The 22150-nt window shown below is 39.2% G+C and overlaps 1 protein-coding gene across 2 annotated transcripts in view; it reads left to right on the top strand.

Annotated features, from left to right (window-relative positions):
- man1a2 (mannosidase, alpha, class 1A, member 2) overlaps nucleotides 1–22150 on the top strand; it is a 119149-nt gene that overhangs the window by 77912 nt on the left and 19087 nt on the right. For both annotated transcript variants that reach the window (XM_024260564.2, XM_024260565.2), the window contains exons 7-9: nucleotides 14569–14663; nucleotides 17679–17802; nucleotides 17984–18077. In XM_024260564.2, the coding sequence (XP_024116332.1) occupies nucleotides 14569–14663; nucleotides 17679–17802; nucleotides 17984–18077 (313 nt within the window). The remainder of the gene's footprint in view (nucleotides 1–14568; nucleotides 14664–17678; nucleotides 17803–17983; nucleotides 18078–22150) is intronic.

Genomic DNA, 22150 nt, shown 5'->3' on the forward strand with positions numbered 1-22150 from the left:
GTTGAATAGCAACCAAAAGAGCAGTGAATATTGAGGCCATGCCAGCTGATTGTAGCTGTTTCTGATTCCCGTCCTCTGGGAAAGCTTTTCTTTCTAGCAGATATTGCTTTGATGACATGCTCAGTTACTGCTGCTGCTGTGCCAGAAGGCAAGCAACCACACAGGGAAGAGGAAAACCAAGATGGTGCAACAAACGGGGAGAAAGTTAATTTCAGATCTGCTTTCTCCATCTACCTTTGTAAATAAATCTCCTAGCCTAGAAAACATGGGGACTGCAGGAATGCAAGTTTAATCAAAAGAGAAAGTAGAACTTTAATAGAAAAAGCTGCAAACATTGCATGGAGATGAATAGTGAAACAATGTGAGGAAATGGACTGTGCAACGATGAGATGAAAGGAGAAGAATCTGGTCAAGAGGGCTACGTTAATGAGGGGAAGACGAGATCTGATCAAAGGGAAACATTGAAGGAAAGGAAACTAATGTTTGAATTAACATGAAACTCGTGCAAAATTCAGCTTACAAATCCAGCAATAGTTTTTGATTGAAATTTGCTTAGTTTTCAGATATAATTCCTAAAGCCATATATGATGTCAAAACAAAATCATACAAATCTGTTTTCAATTACTCTTTTTTTACATTTTTAATCCCTATAAATATTTTGAACAAGTTTGTTCCACCATCTTTTATTTGGAAAATGTTTTTCTTTCAGGGTCTGCCCTTAGATTTGAGAATAGAAGAGTGGGACGGCTGCAGAAAGTCCTACAGACTAGTTACAAAGAATCTTTGTGAGGCTTGGGCCTGATCTCCACTGTGGCAGTTCATTTGTGAAAACATCGTCTCACGGTCCATAGACCAGACCCCCCACCAGCCTGAGCCTGTTGTCCTGTTGGCAAGAAGGTCTGGTGCCCAGGTTGCAGGAATTAGAGCTGCATTTTTGGGATATTTTTGCTGTGAAGTTATTCTTTTAAACGTTAAAGCAATCAAATAAGAAATTACTAAACTTTCATTTTACAGAGTAATGAAAATGCAGAGATCAACTTCAAATTTCGAACCTAATACAGCTTTATTACTCTCTGCTGACATCAGTTGAGACACATTAAAGAATAACCAAACAAGGTAGTTGCAGGCTGACTCCATTCTCAGCCTAGATTTGAAAAATGTCAAAAGGGGGGGCGGGCTAGTGGAGCCAGACTGAGCGGCGGAGGTGTGGCTTGGATCTATGATTGACAGTTAAGCTGGCTTTATGTAGCGTATGCTGGATCTTCAATATGGAGAGTGATACCAGCCAAAGTGATGCAAGTGTCTACACAGAACTTTCTTAGGAGGTTGAGGACCCCCCCTTTTCCCGAGGTTGGCGCTCATGGGCCAGACCCTTATTGTTTTGAGCTGCTGGCTCAAGACCATTGATATGTATTACATTTACAAGCTCAGTTCTATAGATTCTGACATAAAGTCAAAATCTGTTCATTTGACAGCAGCAAGTTACCTTTAACACTACAAGGCACAGTTCTTGCAATATTTACTGCATAGTTTTTAGAGATAATAAAAATGTAAATATACCACAACATCAATGATTTTCTAAGCTTTAATTTGAGCCATGTTTTGTGGAAATCGATTAAAAAGTGAGGGAGCTAGCCCGATTTTTCTGGTTGATGCCTGCATGTCTTGCATTGAAACAGCTGCATTCTGTTTATGTGACTCAATGCGTAGCAATGGTCCCGGTGCGCACACGTCTGTCTATAGCAGCGAATAGGCAAGGGCCAATCCAGTAATATATATCAATGATCAGGACGCTGCTTTTGTAATGCCCGACAGTGGGGCTGCGGGGCCGAAGTGGACCCATCTCTGAGAGTGGTAAAATGCAGCTATTATCATAGTTAATAAAGGCTAATGTATTAAACAAACAATCCAAGAGTGAAATGTTCAAATCCATCACCAAGATGAAGTTAGCTGGATATAATGCCAATTGCACCCAATCTCTGTTCCCTAACTTCCATGTCCACTGGAAAGTTATAGAAGCCAGTAGATTTTTGACAACTGAAGGCAAAACACCTGGCTAAAGCTAACAACCGACCGTTTGCAGAATCAAAGATGGGCTGGAGCTGCAGAGCATGATGATGTCAAACTTCTGGGACTTGCACAAGTTGACCAATCACAAAATTCAACTGCAATACCTCGTTTTAACCTGTAGGGGCAGCACACATTCGGTTTTTTGACTATATTTTCATAAATTAAACAGGTTTATTTCAATTTGTGAAAAATTTGGTAACAGCCAACTGACAGCACTTGTAAAGACCAATTTGTAGATGTCAACAGCCAAAAAAAAGACGATTTAGGGTTTGGGTACACTTTAAACACTAAACTAGAAAAACCTAGAGGTCTTTGTTGACTTTTTAAAACATTTCTGCATAACTTCAGTTACGTCTCAGTGAAAAAAATGCAAGTTTGTCAGTTATAATGAAGACATTAGTCTCATCTGAGAAAATGCGACGTATATGATTGAATGTCCTTTGGAACTATGATAGATGTCAGGCCTCTGAATGTTCTATTGAGCAAGTTGATCAGCTGATGATGACTGCATAAAAGTGACACACATTCCACACACACGCTCACACACTTAATTCTATCTCCCTTTCTCGGCCCTCAGGGCGCCTTCTTCCACGCATCCACATTCAGCACATTTCACAGTCTACTCCCTAATCCTTTTAGGAGGCGCCAATTACTTGCCAACAGTGGCCCGGTCCTTACAGCACAGACTGTGCCAGGCTGTCTGTGTACGAATTGTGTTTGCTTGGGTTTTATGGGTAAAATGATTCCTCATTGCTAAAAAAAAGTTACTCAAGGATCAGGAAGTAAAAGGATAAGCAGAAAAGAAGGCCAGATAAGCCTTGAAATGTTTGTCCACGGGACGTTTCAGTGAGAAGAGATTTTGTAGTTCTGCTGCCTGGGAATAAGATCCCAGCTTGTTTTTAACCAGAACATCAGAGTCTGGATAATTATTTCTGTGGGAATGCGGGTGAAGATCTCAGGCTTTATGCTCATTCCTGAAAAATGTTTTTTGGAAGAACATGGAGATTTTTGTGAAGCGTTCCCAAAAGGGATCCAACTCATTCTAAGACTGCCATAAAATCTTTTGTTTTCCAAGTTCTTAAAATAGATTTCAGTATTGCCATTGACTTTTGAAAGATATTTTAAATTACAGAATCTTTGTGTTAGGGTTATGACGTTTTTGTTTGAGATAAACACGTTACTATAGCTGACCTTATTATTTTATCTGAGATGTGCTGACAACCTGTATCTTTTCTGTTCTATATACGCCAATATACTGGTGAAGTTGACATTTTTTTAAGCTGTCAAAAATGTACACCTTATTTCAAGTTACATTTTTTCCATTTGTGGGCAGCACGGTGGAGTAGTGGTCAGCACTTTCACCTTACAGTGAGAAAGTCCTGGTTTAAATCCCTGCTGGATCCTTTCTGTATGGAGGTAGCAGGATCCTTTCTGTATGGAGGTAGCATGTTCTCATGAATGTGTGGGTTTTCTCCTAGCACTCTGGCTTTCTCCCACAGTCCAAAAACATGCCTCATAGGTTAATTCATGATTCTAAATGATCCATTTGCTGTGTGAATGTGTGGTCCTGTGATTGACTGGTGGCCTGTCAGAATGTATCCTGCCTTTACCCAAGAGTAGCTGGGAAAGGCTCTAGTAACCCCATGACCCAGAAAGGGATTAAGGAGGCTGAGAAAATGGATAGATGGATTCTTTTCTGAGCAGACTGTCTTAAAGTTTTGTCGGTTACAACAATTATTTAGAAAAAGTAAAGAGGGATTGTGAATAGTAAAAACAAAAAAGGAAAGAGACACATTTGAATTTTATTTGCTTTGTGCATATGACATATTACATACACATGTAGACTAGGGCTGCCACAAACGATTATTTTAATAGTCGATTAATCACAGATTATTTTTTCACGATTAGTCGACTAATCGGGTCAAGGCAAACTGGATGTGAAACACACATCTTAACCATCATTAGCTGTAAACTAACTGAAAATAAAGACAATTATAATAAAGACAAATAAAGTTAATTAAACTGTTTATGAATCGTGCAGCTTCTGTCCTTCATTAGTTTCTGGTATTAAAACAAGATTAACCCTTTAATACCGGAGCTCCGGTGTTTCTGTTCTTTGATATACTGTAACTTTTGTCCTTTAGAATCTATTGGAGTTTAGAATCAACCGTTAACATAATACTGGAATTATTATGTTAACTGTAAAGCGCTGTGGGTCTTCAAGGAAGGTAGAAAACAGCTATACAAGTATACACAGCAATGATACTGTTAAAGTCACAAAGTGTAAAAAGTGTCTTTGTGCTGCTAAGTGTTGAAAGTGTATAAAAGGAGAATGCTGTTTAAAGATCCTGTAGGGAAGTGAGTTTCCTGCTAAGAAACAGCTGAGGTAGAACATAGCGTTGTGTGTGGGAGTGAGTTCAAGAGATAGGTAATAGGTATTCCGATTGGCCTGTGTGAAGAGAATCTACTTTTCCTCTGTTTGCCTTCAGGACGCAAACATTTTCTTGACCTTAACAGACACAAGAGTCCACTGTTGGGATGACTGAGGTTCTACTTTGCTCTGGTTCAGTACCGCTTGTTGTAGATGGTCTCCAGGTCAGGGAGCTGCTTGCACCTCCTGCCGGACACCTTTCTTGTTCTCTTGTTCTGTTGTCCTAAGAGCACCATCCCTACTGTTAAATATGGGGGTGGTAGCATCAGACTATGGGGGTGTTTTTCTGCACATGGGACAGGATGACTGTGCTGTATTAAGGAGACGATGAGCAGGGTCATGTGTTAAGAGATTTTGGGGAACAACCTCCTTCCCTCAGTCAGTGCATTGAAATCTTCCAGCATGACAACGACCCGAAACACACAACCAGGAGAACCAAGGAGTGGTTCTGTAAGAGGCAGATCAGGGAGTGGCCTAGCCAGCCTCCAGACCTAAACCCAATAGAAAATCTTTTGAGGAGCTCAAACTCTGGTTTTTCAGCAACAACCCAGAAACCTGACTGATCTAGAGAAGATCTGTGTGGAGGAGTGGGCCAAAATCTTGACTTGTGTAATCACAAACAAAGACTACGATACCAAATGTTAGCGTTGATTTTATCGGGTTTTCAAATACTTATTTGAAACTAACGGCAGCAGTAGTATACAAATAGATTGTTTTTAAAAATCATACAATGTGATTTCTCTCTCAGTGGACACTCACCTAAGATTAAAATCTCAGAACCCTCCATGATTTCTAAGTGTGAGAACTTGCAAAATCACATGGTGCTCAGATTCTTATTTCCCTCTCTGTAGTCAATTATCAGTAATCAATGTCATTGCTGCATTGAAGTTTTGTCATAATGATGCTTAGACGTTTAAAGTTATCCTCAACTGCTCTTTTTGTTGATTGCAAAATTCCTTTCATTTTAGTTTTTTTTAGCAAGCACCAATTTACAACCAAGGTTGCATCAAGATGCGAAACAAAAAGAAATCAACAAACCGAGACAATTGAAGGCATTAAAAGCTGCTTTTTTCTTTGTCTAAGCGTTTTGAATGGATTCAAACTGAAAGAGTCAATCTCTTGGTTGTTAAAGGAGAAGTGGTGTTTACGTCTGAAGATAACTAAAATTATTCCACTTTGCACTCATTTCCCTCTCTCCAGCTGCCAGCAGCTGTCAGATGTTACTGTCATATTATCTGACAGTAACATCTGACGTGGATCATTAGTTAACTCAAATTAAGATCTGGCTGAGTGAAAACCTTCCTAACTAGGACATATTATTAATTTTAGGGATGATGTCATACAAAAGGGTTTTTACCTAGAAAGAATTTAACAGTAACTTCTTTATTAATACATTTGAATTGAGTTTGAATTATGAATTACTCGTGTAAGTGCTCTCTTGTTCTTTTCATTAATTGTTTAAAGAAATGTGGTTTATGCAAAACTGCATAGTTTCCTTTCTACAGTAACATGAATGTGAAAAGTCTGCTGCATTTTTATTTTTATTTTTTATTTTATGACATTAATTTCCCATCTTCCTCTTTGTTTTCTGCTTTCAGTCCATGTTTGTTTGTTAAAGTCTTGTAGTGATTGATTTTTTGGAGCCTGGTCATACATTTCAAAAGGCTAAACAGCGAAGCTGCTTCTCTCAGCAGCCTTCCTGTAAAAAGCTTTTATATCAGAAGCACTTATTATACTAATCTTGGCTCCTTTCTGAAGTAAATATGATGTGGGGAGAATAGATGAGCGTGGACCTGAAGGTTATTCTGCTGGAGTGATGTGGAGCTGTGTCAAAGAGAGAAATGATGGTCCCTGGGCTTGTTTTGTTGGGAGTGCAGCAGAGATGCGTTTCATAAATCGGTTGTTATTGGCTGGATCAGACAAACTGTCAGAGTTAATCATCTTCATGAGGAAGAATGCAAAATAAGGATGTGCTCCAGGAAACAGCCAGTTCTCCTTTGGATTTGACTTATTTTTGGCTGTAAACAATGTTGGAGCTAGACATTCTAACGTAGAACAAAATATTCTTGTACTGTTTCTTTATAACTCATGTTGATCTAAAAGGGAATATATCTTTCTAAAATGAGGGGGCAAATACATTATTTGCTTTAGATTGCAAATGAAAAAGTACTAACCTGTTTTTTAAATATATCTATATATTTTGTTATAGAGTTCACGTTAAAACAAAAGAAGCAGAACATGAAGAGATGTTTGGAAGATGTTGTGTCCTGCTGCAGAACCCAAAGGCTTCTGAGCATAAAGTCCAGAGTCAGTTGTTGCGCTTCCATTAACTCTGAAATTTTGCAAATTGAAATTTCGATAATCAATTCTCCTAATGGAAACACCAAAATTTCGAAAAAACTCAAATTTTTCAAAAAAAAGTTTTTGCGCATTGTGGTGGTGGTATTTGGGGAGTATCGAAATAGAAATTAATCGCAAAACTGTAATGGAAACACTTTTTTTGAAATAAATGCGCTTCTTGGTATGAAGTGTCTGGCCTGAGCGCTGCACAGTGGACGCATTGAGAGATCTCACAGCATAAAAGCTCATCATAAATTGCGTGTCCTACGGAATCGTGCAGCTCCTCCGTAAAATCACCAAAATTTCCTCATCGCTTCATCAGTAGCCGCACTTTTGCAGCTTGGAGCCTGAAGTCTCCTTTGAGATGAGCGCGAGTGCTGTTACAGAAACTTGAATGGCTTGTCGTGTTTTCAGACAGAAAAAAAAAGGGTCCAGATGTTTTCTTGTTAGAATGCCTTTTTTTAACAACCGCTGAACCGGCTTGCGCTGCAAGCTGCACTGAGTCAAGCTGCGCTGCGCGCACGTGCAAATATGTAATAGAAACGCAGCTAATGGTCATAAATTCTCTTTAGGTCCAAGCCAGGATCTGTGGTCTCTCTGTAACTGTCGGGCTTCAATGGTTATTTTCCTGATATGAATAGTGTTGATCCAAATTGTACAGTGGCCCTGAAGTGCAAGTCCCGTCAGCAAATCACTCGACACAGAAACATTTTAAAGATTACAACAACAGTTGAAAAAGCAAAACAAATGTTAGAAAAACAGCAGTACGTTTTGGAAAACAAAACAAAATTCCAGAAACCATTTGTAAAAAAAAAAAAAAAAAAAAATGAAATGCAATGAGAAACCATAGAACCAGTTACTATGGGACATACTTTATTGGATGATGATATCTCGTATCACTTCATGTTAAATGATGGGCAAATGTCATCATTCAGCCAGCGATGTCTCGCAGTACCTACCTTTTCTGTTTTTTGTAAAAAAAAAAACATTCAGAAAGACAAAGTAATTTACAGAAATCACAATGAAATGTTAATAAATTACACATGGTAAGAAGCTTAACCTCTCGTGATCTGTAGAACGGTGAGGAAATAGGAACTGCACAGAAGAACGATCTGTGGGACCACAGGAACAAAGGTCACTATAGCAGCACACTGTCATGGAATCAAATCCTACAGAAGTCCAAACATCCTATTGTTCTGTAGTTCTCTGGTGACCATCTGGATGATCCAGAGAAGGATTAGAGAATGTCATGTGGTCAGATGACATCAAAATAAAACTCTTTGAAAAAACTGGACTTGGCCTGTTTGGAGGAAGAAGTATCGGAACATTATACCCACCGCGAAGTATGGGAGTGTACCAGGTGGATGACGGATCCTCAATGAGCAAATGTTCTGATGTAATATGTGCGTGAGTGTATATTTATGATATGAAGGACTGTAATATATATATTGAAACTTTTCAAGAGTAATTTAGGGCTTTTATCTCATTTTTTTCCTGTTGTTTTTACTTTTTACTGATTCGAAAAATGATCCGAACCGTGACCCTAAAACCGTGACACGATCCGAACCGTGACCCAAAAACCTTGACACGATCCGAACCGTGACCCTAAAACCGTGACATAATCCGAACCGTGACCCTAAAACCGTGACACGATCCGAACCGTGACCCTAAAACCGTGACATAATCCGAACCGTGACACAATCCGAACCGGGACCCTAAAACCGTGACACGATCCGAACCGTGATACGATCCGAACCGTGACCCTAAAACCGTGACACAATCCGAACCGTGATTTTTGTGATCTGTTATACCCCTACCGTGAAGCATGGGGGTGGAACTTTCCTGGTTTGGGGCTGTTTTTCTGCAAAGGGGACCAGGTTGACTGATCGTATATAGGGCAGGATGAATGGGGTCATGTGTGGCGAGATTTTAGAGAAAAACCTTTTATCAGTGAGAGCTGAGGATGAAATGTGGTGGGATCTTCCAGCAAAACAATGATCCCAAACACTTCATCTGGGCAACCAAGGAGTGTTGATCTATAAACCATTTCATGGTTCTAGAGCAGAGCTGCATTCCTGCATGCTTTCCAACATCCCTTGCTCTAGCATGTTCTTGTTGGCTGGACAAACCTGAACCAGGTAATCAATCTTTGTTAGGGCTTGGATATCTGGAAATCATGCAGACACTGCGAAGCCTGGAGTTGCCTGTCCCTGTTCTAGAGTGATCTAGTCAGTCTTGACCTCAGTTCAATAGCGAAACTGTGGAGGGAGCTGAAAGTCAGTCTTACTCAGCAATAGCCCCAAAACAGCTCAACTCTTGAGAAGATCTGCATGGCAGAATGGACCTTAATAGCAGCCACCATGTCTGCAGACCTGGTTAAAACCTGCAGGAGACCTTTTAGTTCTGTCATTAACAACCAGGGTTACATCACAGACCTCTTTCATCTTTTTAATGGGACAACTCACAAAATCTATGACTGACGTACTTTTTTTACCCCACGCGAGTCTTCCTGGCAGCTCAAGCAGTCGCTTCTGGAAATACCTAAAAGTAAAAAATAAGAACATTTTCTTCTGTTCACTTTTTCTAAAAGTATTTATAACCTCTGATAAAAACAAGCTAAAATGCATCTTCACTGGGGCTGGGAATCACTCTAACTGTAGTATGAACTGATCAGTACACAGGAAATAATTTTAGGTAGACATCCATGACAAAAACGCACCTTTTATTCGAATAGGATAAGATTTAACCATTTCAATCTCTGATCACTAATATTTGCTTTATATTTCTGTTGGAATTAAAATCCAACAGGATTTCTGAGGGCACTTCCTTTATTTTTTTTATTTCTTATGCCTGTCGGCATAGTTTTAGTCTTCGGCTCTGTCCACCGTTTTATTGCACATCAGGTTTTCCTCTTTCACACACTGGCTCATCTGCAGGTTTCTCTCTGCATCTAAGATGAGCCTGAGATACCTGTTTCTCCTCCACGTCTGTTTGATTTCATGTTTTTACTCCACCGTTTGACCTCAGTGTCCCAAGAAGCTGCTTAAGCATTCTGCAAACGGCCGCATGTGTTACAGCCCCCCGTACTCTGAGACAGCAGGAATTTTCCATAGATCAGGTCGCTTTAAACCTGCTTTGGCAGCCTCACTGGATGAATCAGCCTCCGTCTGCTGGACTGCTTTCCTCTAACCCTTCCCCACCTGACTGCTGTCAGGCTGCACAACTCCCCTCAACACAAACCTGTGTTCTGAGTGCTTTGTCATATTTGCAGATGTTGTTAGATCGGGTGTTATGTTGCTTCTTCAGGTTGCTTTTTCTTTTCTTTTTTTATTTTTTTATTTATATTTTTTACAAAGTCACTTTTTCAATTGACAAAAATGCCACCAGATTTCTGCAGTCCCATGATGTATGATGCTGTTTGCTTACTTAATGACTCTGAAGGCCCTGTAGCAGCTTAATTACAGTGTTTTATACAGCATTCGCCCTCCTTGGCATTTTCCCTATTTGTGTTTTCTACTCTCAGCAGTTTGAATGGATTCTTACTCTAAAGTGTTTAATGATGGAAGCTGAAGATTTAGCCCCAAGTTTTTTTTTTCATTGTTTCTGTTCAAGTCACACCCGCATCATTATGCTTCCACTATGGTGCTTCCTTGATGTTGTAGAGGTGGTGTGTCAGTGTTAGAATGTAGCTTGTCCTCAAAACAGCATGAACACCATTGTAAAGCTTCTCTTTAAACTCAGATATTTCAGTCTTTCTTTGCATTATGGTCTGGTCTTAGTAGTTCACTTATCAATTACACGTTGGATTGCCAAACTGTCTTCCATTCTCTTCCATTAAAAGCAGCCATAAACTGAATCCAGTATTCCAACGCTTCAGTTTTTAATACTGGTTCACATAAGTGGTTCATCAAGGTTTACTGTCCTTAGAGTGGAGAAACACCAGTAGATAAAATCCTTTCAAATACAGAAGTTAAACAAATGCACTGCTCAGTAGGGCTGGGAATCACTGGGTACATTACGATGCGATACGCGATACATGGCTCACGATATCCATGGTATCACAAGACTGCAATGATTGGGCAGCTGGGTGGCTCAGTGGGCTAGGTGAAGGGCTGGCATGCAGGAGCCCTGGGTTCGATTCCCAGGGTTGTCCACTGATCTCCACCGAGATTGGGTCCTTAGGCAAGACCCTTGATGCTGCTGCCTAACTGGGTCCCTGTGCCCCTCAAATACAAGGTTGTGTCAGGAAGGGCGTCCGGTGTAAAAACTCTGCCAAATCACTGATGCGACACAGCGGGTGCTGTTACGCTGTGGCGACCCCGAAAGGGATAAGCTGAAACGTGAAAGAAGAAGACAATGCAATGATTGGTAAAAACCATATCTAATGACTCGCAATACACAGAACACGTATTTTTTTAGGAAATATATCCCCATTTATTTTTCAGTTTAAACATAATCATAATAAACAACTTGTGTCTAATTGTATGCAGCAAATAATAGACACTCTCATGCACTATTGCTGAAATCAGTAATACTATGTCTTTGACAAGCATTGACACCAATTGAATCGGAATTATCTGTAAAATTCAGTGTTAAAAATAGTAAGCATGAACAGCAGTGCTACTACTTTGTGCAGAATTGTTGTAAACAGCAGAAGAAAAACTGAATAATTCAAGTAGCTGCCAGGAACATTGGTGCAACATGTGTACCCCCCCCCCCTACCTCCAAAGGAACGTCTCACCAACTTATGACGAATGTAACGTTTTAGAACCTCTTCAAACAAAAGTAAAAGATTGATACTTGGTTAGAACCCATCAAAAATCAATCCCAGGGCTAAATGTTGCAATATATCGCAATATCGATATTTTGGCACACCCCTACTGCTCAGGCTCTCCATCAGCAACAAACTTTTTTGATTTTGGCTCAAAACTGCATAATAGTAATAAAAATTAAGAGCACTGCGAACAATATTACAATAGATTAAAATACAGTAGCAGATCTTTGTTTTCATTCTGTTACTTTAAATTCATTGTATTTTTAGTGCTATTTATTTTTTGTATCTGTGTTATTGTCTGTTGTGTTTGGAGCTATGGAAACAAAGCAATGTTTCCTTTCTGGGATAAATTAAAGTGCTATCTTTTCCTATCTTCTTCCTCATATTAGACTTGGTGTTCTATCTAGGTTTGAACTTTAAGAGTTCAAACAAGAGAGAAAAGTGTATAAAGTGTGTAGTGAGGAAGTTTACAGTCTTTAAATATCTATAAATATTAATAATAAAAGCTGACTACTTTAGGGGTTTCTATCACGGGTTATTTAGAAACATAACTCCTGCGTTAAAGAGGGGAGTCCAGTATGGCAATTACATTATTGAAATCAAGTTTTTTGAATGCATTTAAAGTTAGTATTATATTGCAAAAAAGGGGGGGAAAACTCAATGTGTCAGGAGTATTTGTCATTGTGGAAAATACCAATGTCCATCTTGATCAGGGTCATGGGGGGTCATCAGAGCCTTTCACAGTGAGCCGAGACCATCCACCACAGGGTCACAAGCACTGAAACCTCAGAGACAGCTTAGAGACACTAACTAACGATGGAGAAAACCATATAATATACAGGAATTTATCAATGTGTTCAAGGTAAATACTAATATTTTCCGCTGTTGTCTTATCAGGGCCATTACCAGACTTGCATTTCAGTCTGTTGTTTACATGGGATGAGGGTTCATGATTCATTCATGCTGCTTTTATCACGGTGCTTCTGCGCTCATCAGCTGTCAAAACGCAGCTCATTTGCTGTTCGTCCGACTGCGCCTGTCAGGTTTATTTTCAGCTGGGTTGCAGAACAACGGCTCTGGAGCTTTCATATTTAGTGAGAGGACATATTTTTGGCAGTTTGTGTTTGAAATGCAGTATTTTAGGGAGGCGTGGAAGACATGTCTCACTTGAAGAAACAGCTTTCATTAAAAGAATGTACATAGAACAGGTATGCTCAATTTAAAACCCTGATAAGTATGAAGTGATGTTTCAGCTCTAAAATCAGTCTCTCTTCCTCCGTGGGTTAGCTAATAATTCCATTTCCACTCTGTACTGTTATTATAGGATGGATGTTATGTCAGTTCTTTTTGTACACAAAGTTGTTAGTAAAATCCTGCATTTTCCTCAACAAACTGAACACTTCTGTGCTGGAAACGGCAAGAAAACTGGATCACTTTGTTTGACCAGGGTCACAGTTAGGTTTCAGCGTGAGCTCCAGTATGACCTGATTAAAATGTCTGCATCATCAAATTGTAAGCTATTTCTGTTGAAAGTCTCCCTATAATTTTTTTTTTTTTATTAAGAAAAAAAACATTCCCAGTAGTGTTTTAATTAGGATTATTAAGTTTTTAACTAAAATCCCACAACTTTAATGTCTTAAAATGACATTTTTCGTGTTGATCTGAAGCCTCTGAGGGGGCGTGGCTTTTGGTGCTCCGCCCCTGATCCCCCCTGTCTGATTATGATAGTTCTGTGTCTCTCTAGCATAAATCTTCACTGCTACATAAAAACATCCATCAATATAGGTAAAGTCCAGCCGTATGGTTCTGATCCGGATATCAGCTGGACGAGGAAGTGAAGATCTTCATGGACAGAACTTCCTCCAAAATCCTGATTCTTTCTCCTTCCAGTTCACCAAAGACTCTTTTAGCTAATTCTCCAATGTTTATTGACTGTGATCAATACATTCAATCATTGGTTTCTCAGAGTTCTTGATAAAATAATCAAAGCTAACATCAAAATGCTCTTTCATTGATTTACAATCCTTTCCAACTGCGGTCAAATGAGCCGCCGTTCACATTTCCGTGGTCACATCAAGAAGCTCCGTGGAGTCTGGTGGAGATTTTCCAGCGTTCTCAGTCCTGCTACCGTAAGTATTGGATGAAACTCACACCAAAAATCCAGTGAAGCTGATTTGACCACAGAAATGTGAACGGCGGCTCATTTGACTGCAGTCAATGTGAAGATACCATCTTCTCTTCTCCAGAACCTGAACTAGACACTAGGAACAGATGAGGGTTTAGTGCATGTGCAGCAGAGCTGTTGATGGAAAGAAGATCATTCATTCAAACAGAGTCTGTCCAAGACAGTTTGATTGATTTAAAAGAAGAAATACTCGGAAATGCAAAAACAAAATGATTTCTTATTAGTTTGTTCTCTTTCAGGAGAAAAATGACACAAATACATGTTCAAAACTCTAAAAACAGGGTTTTCATCAGAGGGGGACTTAAAGTCAGTGGGTGCTTTAAAAAAAATCAGGTTCAAATCTCTCTCTCTCTCTCTGTCTCCCCTTGGCCACTTTCAGTTTTGATGCAGAATTCCTTCACTTTGTGTCTTGACAACAACAATGGATTTCTCTGGATTACTCAAAGCTTTCATCTGCTTGTCTACAGTAAAACATCACATCATATCTTAACATGTATCTGCATTGTTTTAATCCAATAAAACTCCATCAATTAAACAACAGCAAGTCAACAGACTGTAGTTTGTTCTCCTTTTGTCAGCTGGAGCAGTCTGACCTCAACGCTTCATACCCTTCAAACTCTATGTTGTTGTGGCACATTTTGTTTATTTTCTTGTCTTTGATACATCACTTACCAACAGATTGCCTCAAAACGTTTCCACCTCTTCTTTTCTGCAATAATTATTCCAAGTTCTCCAGACCTAACATCCCCATCCATCTCTTCTCTCCAGGTGTTCAAACTGAAAGCTGTCCAGCTCGCTGAGAAGCTCCTTCCTGCCTTCAACACCCCCACTGGAATCCCCTGGGCCATGGTTAACCTTAAGAGGTGAGCGGCACCAGCACATCATTGCATTTGACCACATGAACATTTTTACTAACATAGAAGATTGAAAGCACTGAACTGAAGGTTTTCTTGGTGCTCAGCGAGCCCATGGTCTGTGGATTGATTTAAAAGATTTTAAAGTTTGATCTGAACATGTTTTTGTTTCATATCCTGGTTTCTGTTTTAAACACTAAAATCTTTGTCTCATTTACAAATTCTGGAAATGAATGTCATTCATGAATTTATCCCTTGTGATATGAATAAAATTCAATTCAATTTGCAAATGAAAACCCAGCAGCACTACTGAAGCTTGTAGATGCTTCAATATAATATTCCATTAAATGCTTACTGGTTTATTAGACATTTAAAGTAATCCCAAACATCCTTTTCTCTTGTTGTTTTCACAAAGCCTAAATTCTGAGACACTGAAGTGATTTAATACCACTCATTTTCCTGTAAAGTCCCTACATAATCATGTATCACCGGTTTAATCACCACAGTAAAATCACATTTACCAACCAAAGTCAGAGCTCCCCAGAGACACACATAATGGAGCACTAAAAACTCTGAATGTGCTTACATTGATTACTTTACAGAAGATTCTACAGTCTTGGATTGTTTATCACTTCCTGGACTTTTTAGAATGACAGTGCTTCATTTCATTTCTACATGGTGGCTGCAGCTCTGAACTGCAGTAATGTCAGATCGACCTGGCAAGGCTTAAAAAGCTCCAGCAGATCCCCGCTCCACCCACACGGGGTTTGACTGCTTTTGCCTGATTAGACCTCTTCTCAGCGCTGCGTGGGTGTTCACAAACAGTGCTGGAAGAAGACAATAAGCACGCCTGTTTGTGTTATTCCCAAAGCGCATGTACTTTTAGTTCCACACCAAGAAATGGTTTTAACAGCAAACAATGTTTTTTTTCTCTGATCAGCTTCTTATTTGTCTGTTTTTGTGTTCATTTAACTGAGAGGTTTCTTTTTTTTATTTACCAAAGAATTCCTTTCCATCACCTATACCTGGGATGGTGTACATTTTGTTACTGTAATTAGAACTTGTTCTCAAGTGTTCCATCAAGATGTCTTTTTAAATTGAAGTCGTTTTTAAAGCCGTGGATAGGAGCCACAGGTCGTACTTCACTAGTTTTTTAACAATATTTTTGTCGTCATAAGGAAACCCAATATTTAATCAATACATTTAAAACATTGATGTAATGCTGCATTCTGACCAGGCTGGGAAACACACCTTCAAGTGACTGCTTTCAATGAATAATCTATGTAAATTCACATTTAGGAACGTTTCAGGCTTCTGTGTTAAAAACTCTCGTGCTGCACAAGTTTTTAAATCAGTTTTGTGCTGTACGAACAAAATGCACTGTGATTTAACACGCATCAAAAGTTAGACCAACTTCAATTAATCAGGAACTCAGATTTGGTAGTGACGTATGGGTAGCATCCTTTTCAAAACAAGAAAGTTCCAACTGTTTGAAGATTGCTCACGAAGAAGAAATTAATAACAGCTTCTGGAACTCTATGACACGAAGTCTTTCATATATCAGAACAGAGCGGTCTGGATCGAGATTCACCAGATTTGCACTGAATCAACATTTGACACTAAGACTCTTCCTGCTGTGAGTACGAGCGCTGTTATCAGAGTAGCAACAGACCTATGTGAGCACATTCTTATAAAAGCGCAGACAAAAACCCACATTCTTGAATGTGCCACACATGCCTGTTGTGTACATAGCGTGACAGTAAATCCCTTAAAACATGTGAATATTTGTACAATTCTTCCAGATCGATGGATTTATTTTCTCTAGGTAGAAACTTTAGCTTTGTTTCCACTGAGTGGTCCAGTATCAGTATCCAGTAAGGAGTAGTACGGTACGGTCCAGTTCATTCTGACAAGTATATCCCCTCAGTTTAGCCTCACTTCCACTGAGCGGTTTGTTTCACGGTGCATGTGTGGGTGTAGAGCGCTACTGTGTCATTGTTGTGCGATGACTAGAAAAATACCAACAACGGAGATCGTCCAGCAGCTCGTCTGTTTGATGTTATACTTCTGGTACATCGTGTATGACAGGAATTTAATGTTGTTTGGAAGAAGATTACGGGCGAGATTGAAACCACAAAAACCTAAATGCTTACAAACGTTGGAAAAGTTATCTTAACTTAGCGCTATATTGGTGCTTTCTAATGTCGTCATCACTTAATGGGTCCAAAAAATACCAGACCGTACTGTTCATTGGAAACGAGGCTATAGTCTCATATTGACAATAAATGCTGAGGTCACTACAGCCTGGACAGAGATCTGCACCTTCTAATGCAGGAGTGTCAAACTCCATCGCACAAGAGGCCAAAATCAAAAACACACCTTATGTCGCAGGCCAAACAGGATAAACATTTACTGAACACTCTAAAACTACATTATTAAACTTTAAAATCCTAACTTTTTAAAATAATTATGAATACTAAAAAGGCAGGAATATTATTCCAGAATAAATCAACTTAAACCTTAAATAACTTTCAATATTTTACTCTTTATAGAAATATATTTTTTAAGAATTATACAAGTTAGAAATGAGCGCCAGATAACATCGGGCCATTAATAATAATAAAATAAAATGATCTGGAGGGCCGGGTAGAATTTGACTTTGACGCATGTGATCTAATGGGTGTTTCTTCCAATCTGTTCTCCAGCTCACCTCCACAACCACATGGATGGTTTTCTAGTTTAGCGTTTGAAAAGTAACATTCTTGGATTATCTTTATACTGATCACTCATTGGGTTCATTTATTTTTCAGAATTTAGTACATATTTTTTAATAAAAAAACAGACTTTTTAGATTAATAATACAACTGCCAAATGAATGTCAAAGAAAAGTAAATTCTGTTCTGTAGAGGACATTATTTTTTGCTTTGGTGAGCTGGAGTCCATGTTTATAGTCCTTCTCAGAGTGATCGTGTCGTGGCAGCTGAACTCCTGTGTGTTGGTGTTTGCTTTCTTTGGCCGTTGCAGCGGTGTCGGCCGGAACTGGGGCTGGGCATCAGCAGGCAGCAGCATTCTGGCGGAGTTTGGGACTCTGCACATGGAGTTTGTTCACCTGACCTACCTGACAGGAAACCCCGTCTACTACCAGAAGGTACTCCGTCTGTCGCTGAAGCTTCTTGAGTTGTAGACCAGCTCTTTTTCATGCCCTCCTGTTCATTGAAAGAGGAAATGAAAAAGAACTTTTACATTTTTCATAAAGAATGATTTAGTGTAATTAGTGTTGGAAAAAAAGCGATTATCTTCCATTAACATAAAGCCTGTGTTGGCCTCAGGTGATGCACATCCGTAAGCTGCTGGCCAAAATGGACCGACCCAATGGCCTTTACCCTAACTACCTGAACCCTCGCACGGGCCGCTGGGGCCAGCGTAAGTACACCATCAGGAGTCTGTGGATAACTCGTTGACTTGAGTGGAGTAGTAAAGGAAAAAGGGGTGAGATGTATTTTGTTGGTAAATGACCTTCATCCAGCTAGTTTCTGTCCGAGTTCTAATGTTCATGAGAGCTTCAGATGATCATTTGTTCAAACGTGTTTTGAAGCAGCAGAAGGCGCCACAGTGTGGAGGAAAGACGGGAACTAAAATAGATGTTCTTTAATAAGAACAAATTGAATCAAACAGCAGAAGGCAGAAAACGGGGGACGCCGTATTTCCTCCGTATTGATTGCATCTGGCGCTCTGCCCAGGGAAATTAACGGCTCTCAGAGAGAAGTTAGTCGACCAGTGACATTGAGCTGCTCCACAGAAACGCCTGCTCTCTGGCAAACACTGGTTTAAAGACACAAAGGGTCTAAGTAAATGGTTTCAATTAATATAAGAGAAATGCTGTCAATATTTGTAATGTACCGTCGATGGTACTTTTGTAGTGAAGAACGAGTTTTACCCTGTGACTCTGCACTCCGTTGTCCACATGTACGGCTGTAGCATTTAAGTGTTGATGAAAAGCTTCAAAGAGGATCAATGAGAATGAAGGAAAAAACCCTGCAAGTATTTGATGATTTAGTGGTTTTTAGTGACAGCGCATCATAAAGGATGAGACTGTGGCTCTCAACTCAACTTCAGGGTGGAAGTTCCAAGCTAAGGTTATAGAAGATTCATGGATGGATGTGACGCTAGATCATGGCCCATCAGAAATAAACAAATATACATCTATCTATTTAAAAAAAGGCTTCAGGAGACAGCAAACATTCATTCTTGTCAACTTCCAGGTGGCAACAGCAGATTGTCATGCACTGCCAGCGTAGGGAACAGAGTTCAAATCCTGCTGTTGCTTTGATTTATTTTTTGAAATACTTAGTTGCATCTCACGCGGTACAAAGACTAAATCATTTTTAAAAATTCTTATGAACACCTTTTTTAAACGAATATTAATTCAGAGGTTTAATAGACTAGATTTGTTTGTGTTAACTTAGTATTAGTAAAAAATAAACCCCTTCCTTTAAAGAAAAGACACTCCAATGACGTTTAAAACCTAGAGAATTATCCTGATGTGTTTGATTAATATTTATAGTGTCTGCAGAATATTTAACCAAAAAAAAAGATTCAACGAAATACTAAAACTGCTCAACAGGGTTTCAGATCCTGGATTCAACCCAGTTACTTCCAGTGAAAACAAATTCTGTAGGTAAGACAGTCACCAAAGAGCAGCTGAAAGTTCTTCAGATACCCACAACATGCGAGTGCAGAGCTCGCTCGGGGTTTCACAGATTTGTTCATCCATGGATTGTTCACAATTTTTAAAGAGGAATCGAGTGTTTCTGTTGTAACAGCTTGTTGGTTTGGTACTTTGATGAGAAAATAGTTTTTTTAAATTTATTTATCAGTCTCTGCTGGTTGTTTTAATACTTTTAATAGTTTAGCATCCATAAACTAAACTTAAATAACTAACGACTAAATACACTAAAGTGACAAAAAGCACGTAATAAATAATTAAATGGCATAAATAACATATACTTGTTTAGCTCTTTTCTACATTCATTGAAGGCCCAAAGCGCGTTACAGTCACAGACCCATTCACGCACTCCTGCTGAACACTGACACCAACCCTCCACGAGAGGCAAGCTGGGGTTCAGTGTCTTGACCAAGGACACCTCGACACATGGACGGGTAAGGCGGGAATCGAACCCGCAATCTTCCGCCCTACTGCTGCACCACGGCCACCCTGTCAATTAAAAGACAAAATACTTAAAAGAACAAATAGCTCAATGGCAAAAATACATACAATATACATAAAAAATAAATTTAAAAGACATTAAATAGGAATTCAGAATACAGAAAAATGACAGATTCACTCAGTCGCTCGCTCACTCACTTGGCCGCTTGGTCACCCACTCAATTAAAACTAAATAAATAAACTTTAAAGATTCCAGTCTCAACAGGACATTAGTGTCACATCTGCTCCGGTCCCGACCCCGGGTAAACACGGAGGGTGTTATCAGGAATGTCATCCTACATAAAACCTTGAAGACAAATCAAGTGGATCACAGTAGTAGTTATAGAACAGTTGGCATTGTTTTTATGCATTTGGGAGGATTTTCCACCCCATGTTCTCAGTAGACCCAAACCTGCCCCCCTGATATTCTGTTTGCACCCCCAACAGGGGCTGGCTAGATCACACCCAGCTTCTATATCTGATAAAGGCTTTATATTTGCACCAAAAATGTTGAACCGATTGATTTATTTTCTAAATTACAAAGCACAAATTATTTGTTGAAAATGTTTTTTGTGACATCAGTGCTATCATCAGGCAGTAGTTTATGTTTTTTTGTGGTCATTTGCTGAAACTGCTCACACTGTAATTGTTGAGTTTTTTGAATATCTGAACTTTAATGTATGATTACAGATATGCAGATTTCATTTTGATATTCCAGTAGAATATGAAGGCATTGTGAATATGAAATGGTTTCTTAATGCAGTCTTGCCTGCCTTGAAAGTGTTTCTGTAATGGTCTCTGTGGATCAGATAAGCCTATCTATCTACGTCGGGTTTTCTCCTCCGTTCAGTGCGAGGAAATGAAAAGATGAAATCTGTTTTAAAATTGAACGTGGGGTGTGTGTCGAGTAAGGAAGTTGTCTAGTGACTGCTCCATTTTTATTTATTCTATTCCACAACACTCCTGAAGTCAGTGGGACATGGTAAATAGATTTTCAATAGCTGCTGGTGTCCATACAGAGTAATCTCTGTTTTATCTGGTTTACTTTTCCTCCAAACAAATGGAGCACTCCTGCCCACCCATATATGAATGAATGCAGGGTCTCATTAATGGAGAGTTTGGTGGCTCAGCATGCCGACGGATGCTCTTGTAAGTGCACAGACTTTGAGCCAAACGCAGGGAAAATAAATGGAAATGAATGGACTGAAGACGGATGGAGGGCAGATTGATTGATGAACCAATGAGTACATTAACAGATGGAGAGTTTGCTGTCAGGCAGCGCGTCCAGACAAGTGCTGATGGATGCTTTGTGTGCTGCTGCAGCTCTGTCTGAACTGTACCAGCCGTTGGTTCCTATGTATCACACACGGCACCAAAGCATGCTAGCGTCGCCATGGATGGAGGCTTTGAGAAACGAATCCAACGTCTACACTTTATCAACTTAAGTGATCACGTAGATTTAAGAAAGAGACTGAACTGCCAGCTCACATCCGTCAGAGAGGAACCAAAGCTTCAATTTGTCACAAGTTTTGCCTAATTGACTGGAGTTTACTCCACCCATCTCAACCACCACCCAAAATGGGTTTAGCCATTGAGCCACCCAATCAAAGCGTGCTCCTAATTATGGTCTTTGTGATCATCTATAGCACTAAGTCGGGGGTAGTGAACTCAAGGGGCCAAAATCCAAAACGCACCTTTGGGCACGGGCCAAACAGGAAAAGCTTTTATTAAACAAGCTTTAAAACTGTAACTTTTTTAACATAATTATGAATAAGATATATAGCATTACCTGTGATAATGCTAGTGTGAATGCTGTAAGCTGAATTTGTCTGTTGAAGATGCTGAAATTGATGGCTAAAAACACTGAAGCTGATAGCCAGATACAATATTAGATGAATAGAAAATAATGCCTGATTAGCCTAAAAAACAAAACCAAAAAAAAAAACTTTGGTTGGCCAAAACAGGTTAGCTAGCATGTAGCTAAAAAATAGCTAAACTTCAAAATAGTTTAAAAAAAATGCAAAGAAAAAGCATAAATTAGCCAAAAAAGCTAGCATGTAGCTGAAATATTAAACTCCAAAATAGCCTAAAAAATCGTAGAAAATGTCAAAATAGACCAAAAAGCTAGCAGAATGCTAATTTTATAAACTTTAAAAGCGTAACATTTTTACATAATTATGAATAATAAAAGACAAGAATGTTATTTCAGAATAAATCAACTTAAACCTTAAATACATTTCAATTACTTACTCTTCATAAAAATATACTTTGTCAAAATTGTACAAGTTAG

This window comes from Oryzias melastigma, linkage group LG21 (genome assembly GCF_002922805.2).
Source record: "Oryzias melastigma strain HK-1 linkage group LG21, ASM292280v2, whole genome shotgun sequence".
Lineage (NCBI taxonomy): Eukaryota > Metazoa > Chordata > Actinopteri > Beloniformes > Adrianichthyidae > Oryzias > Oryzias melastigma.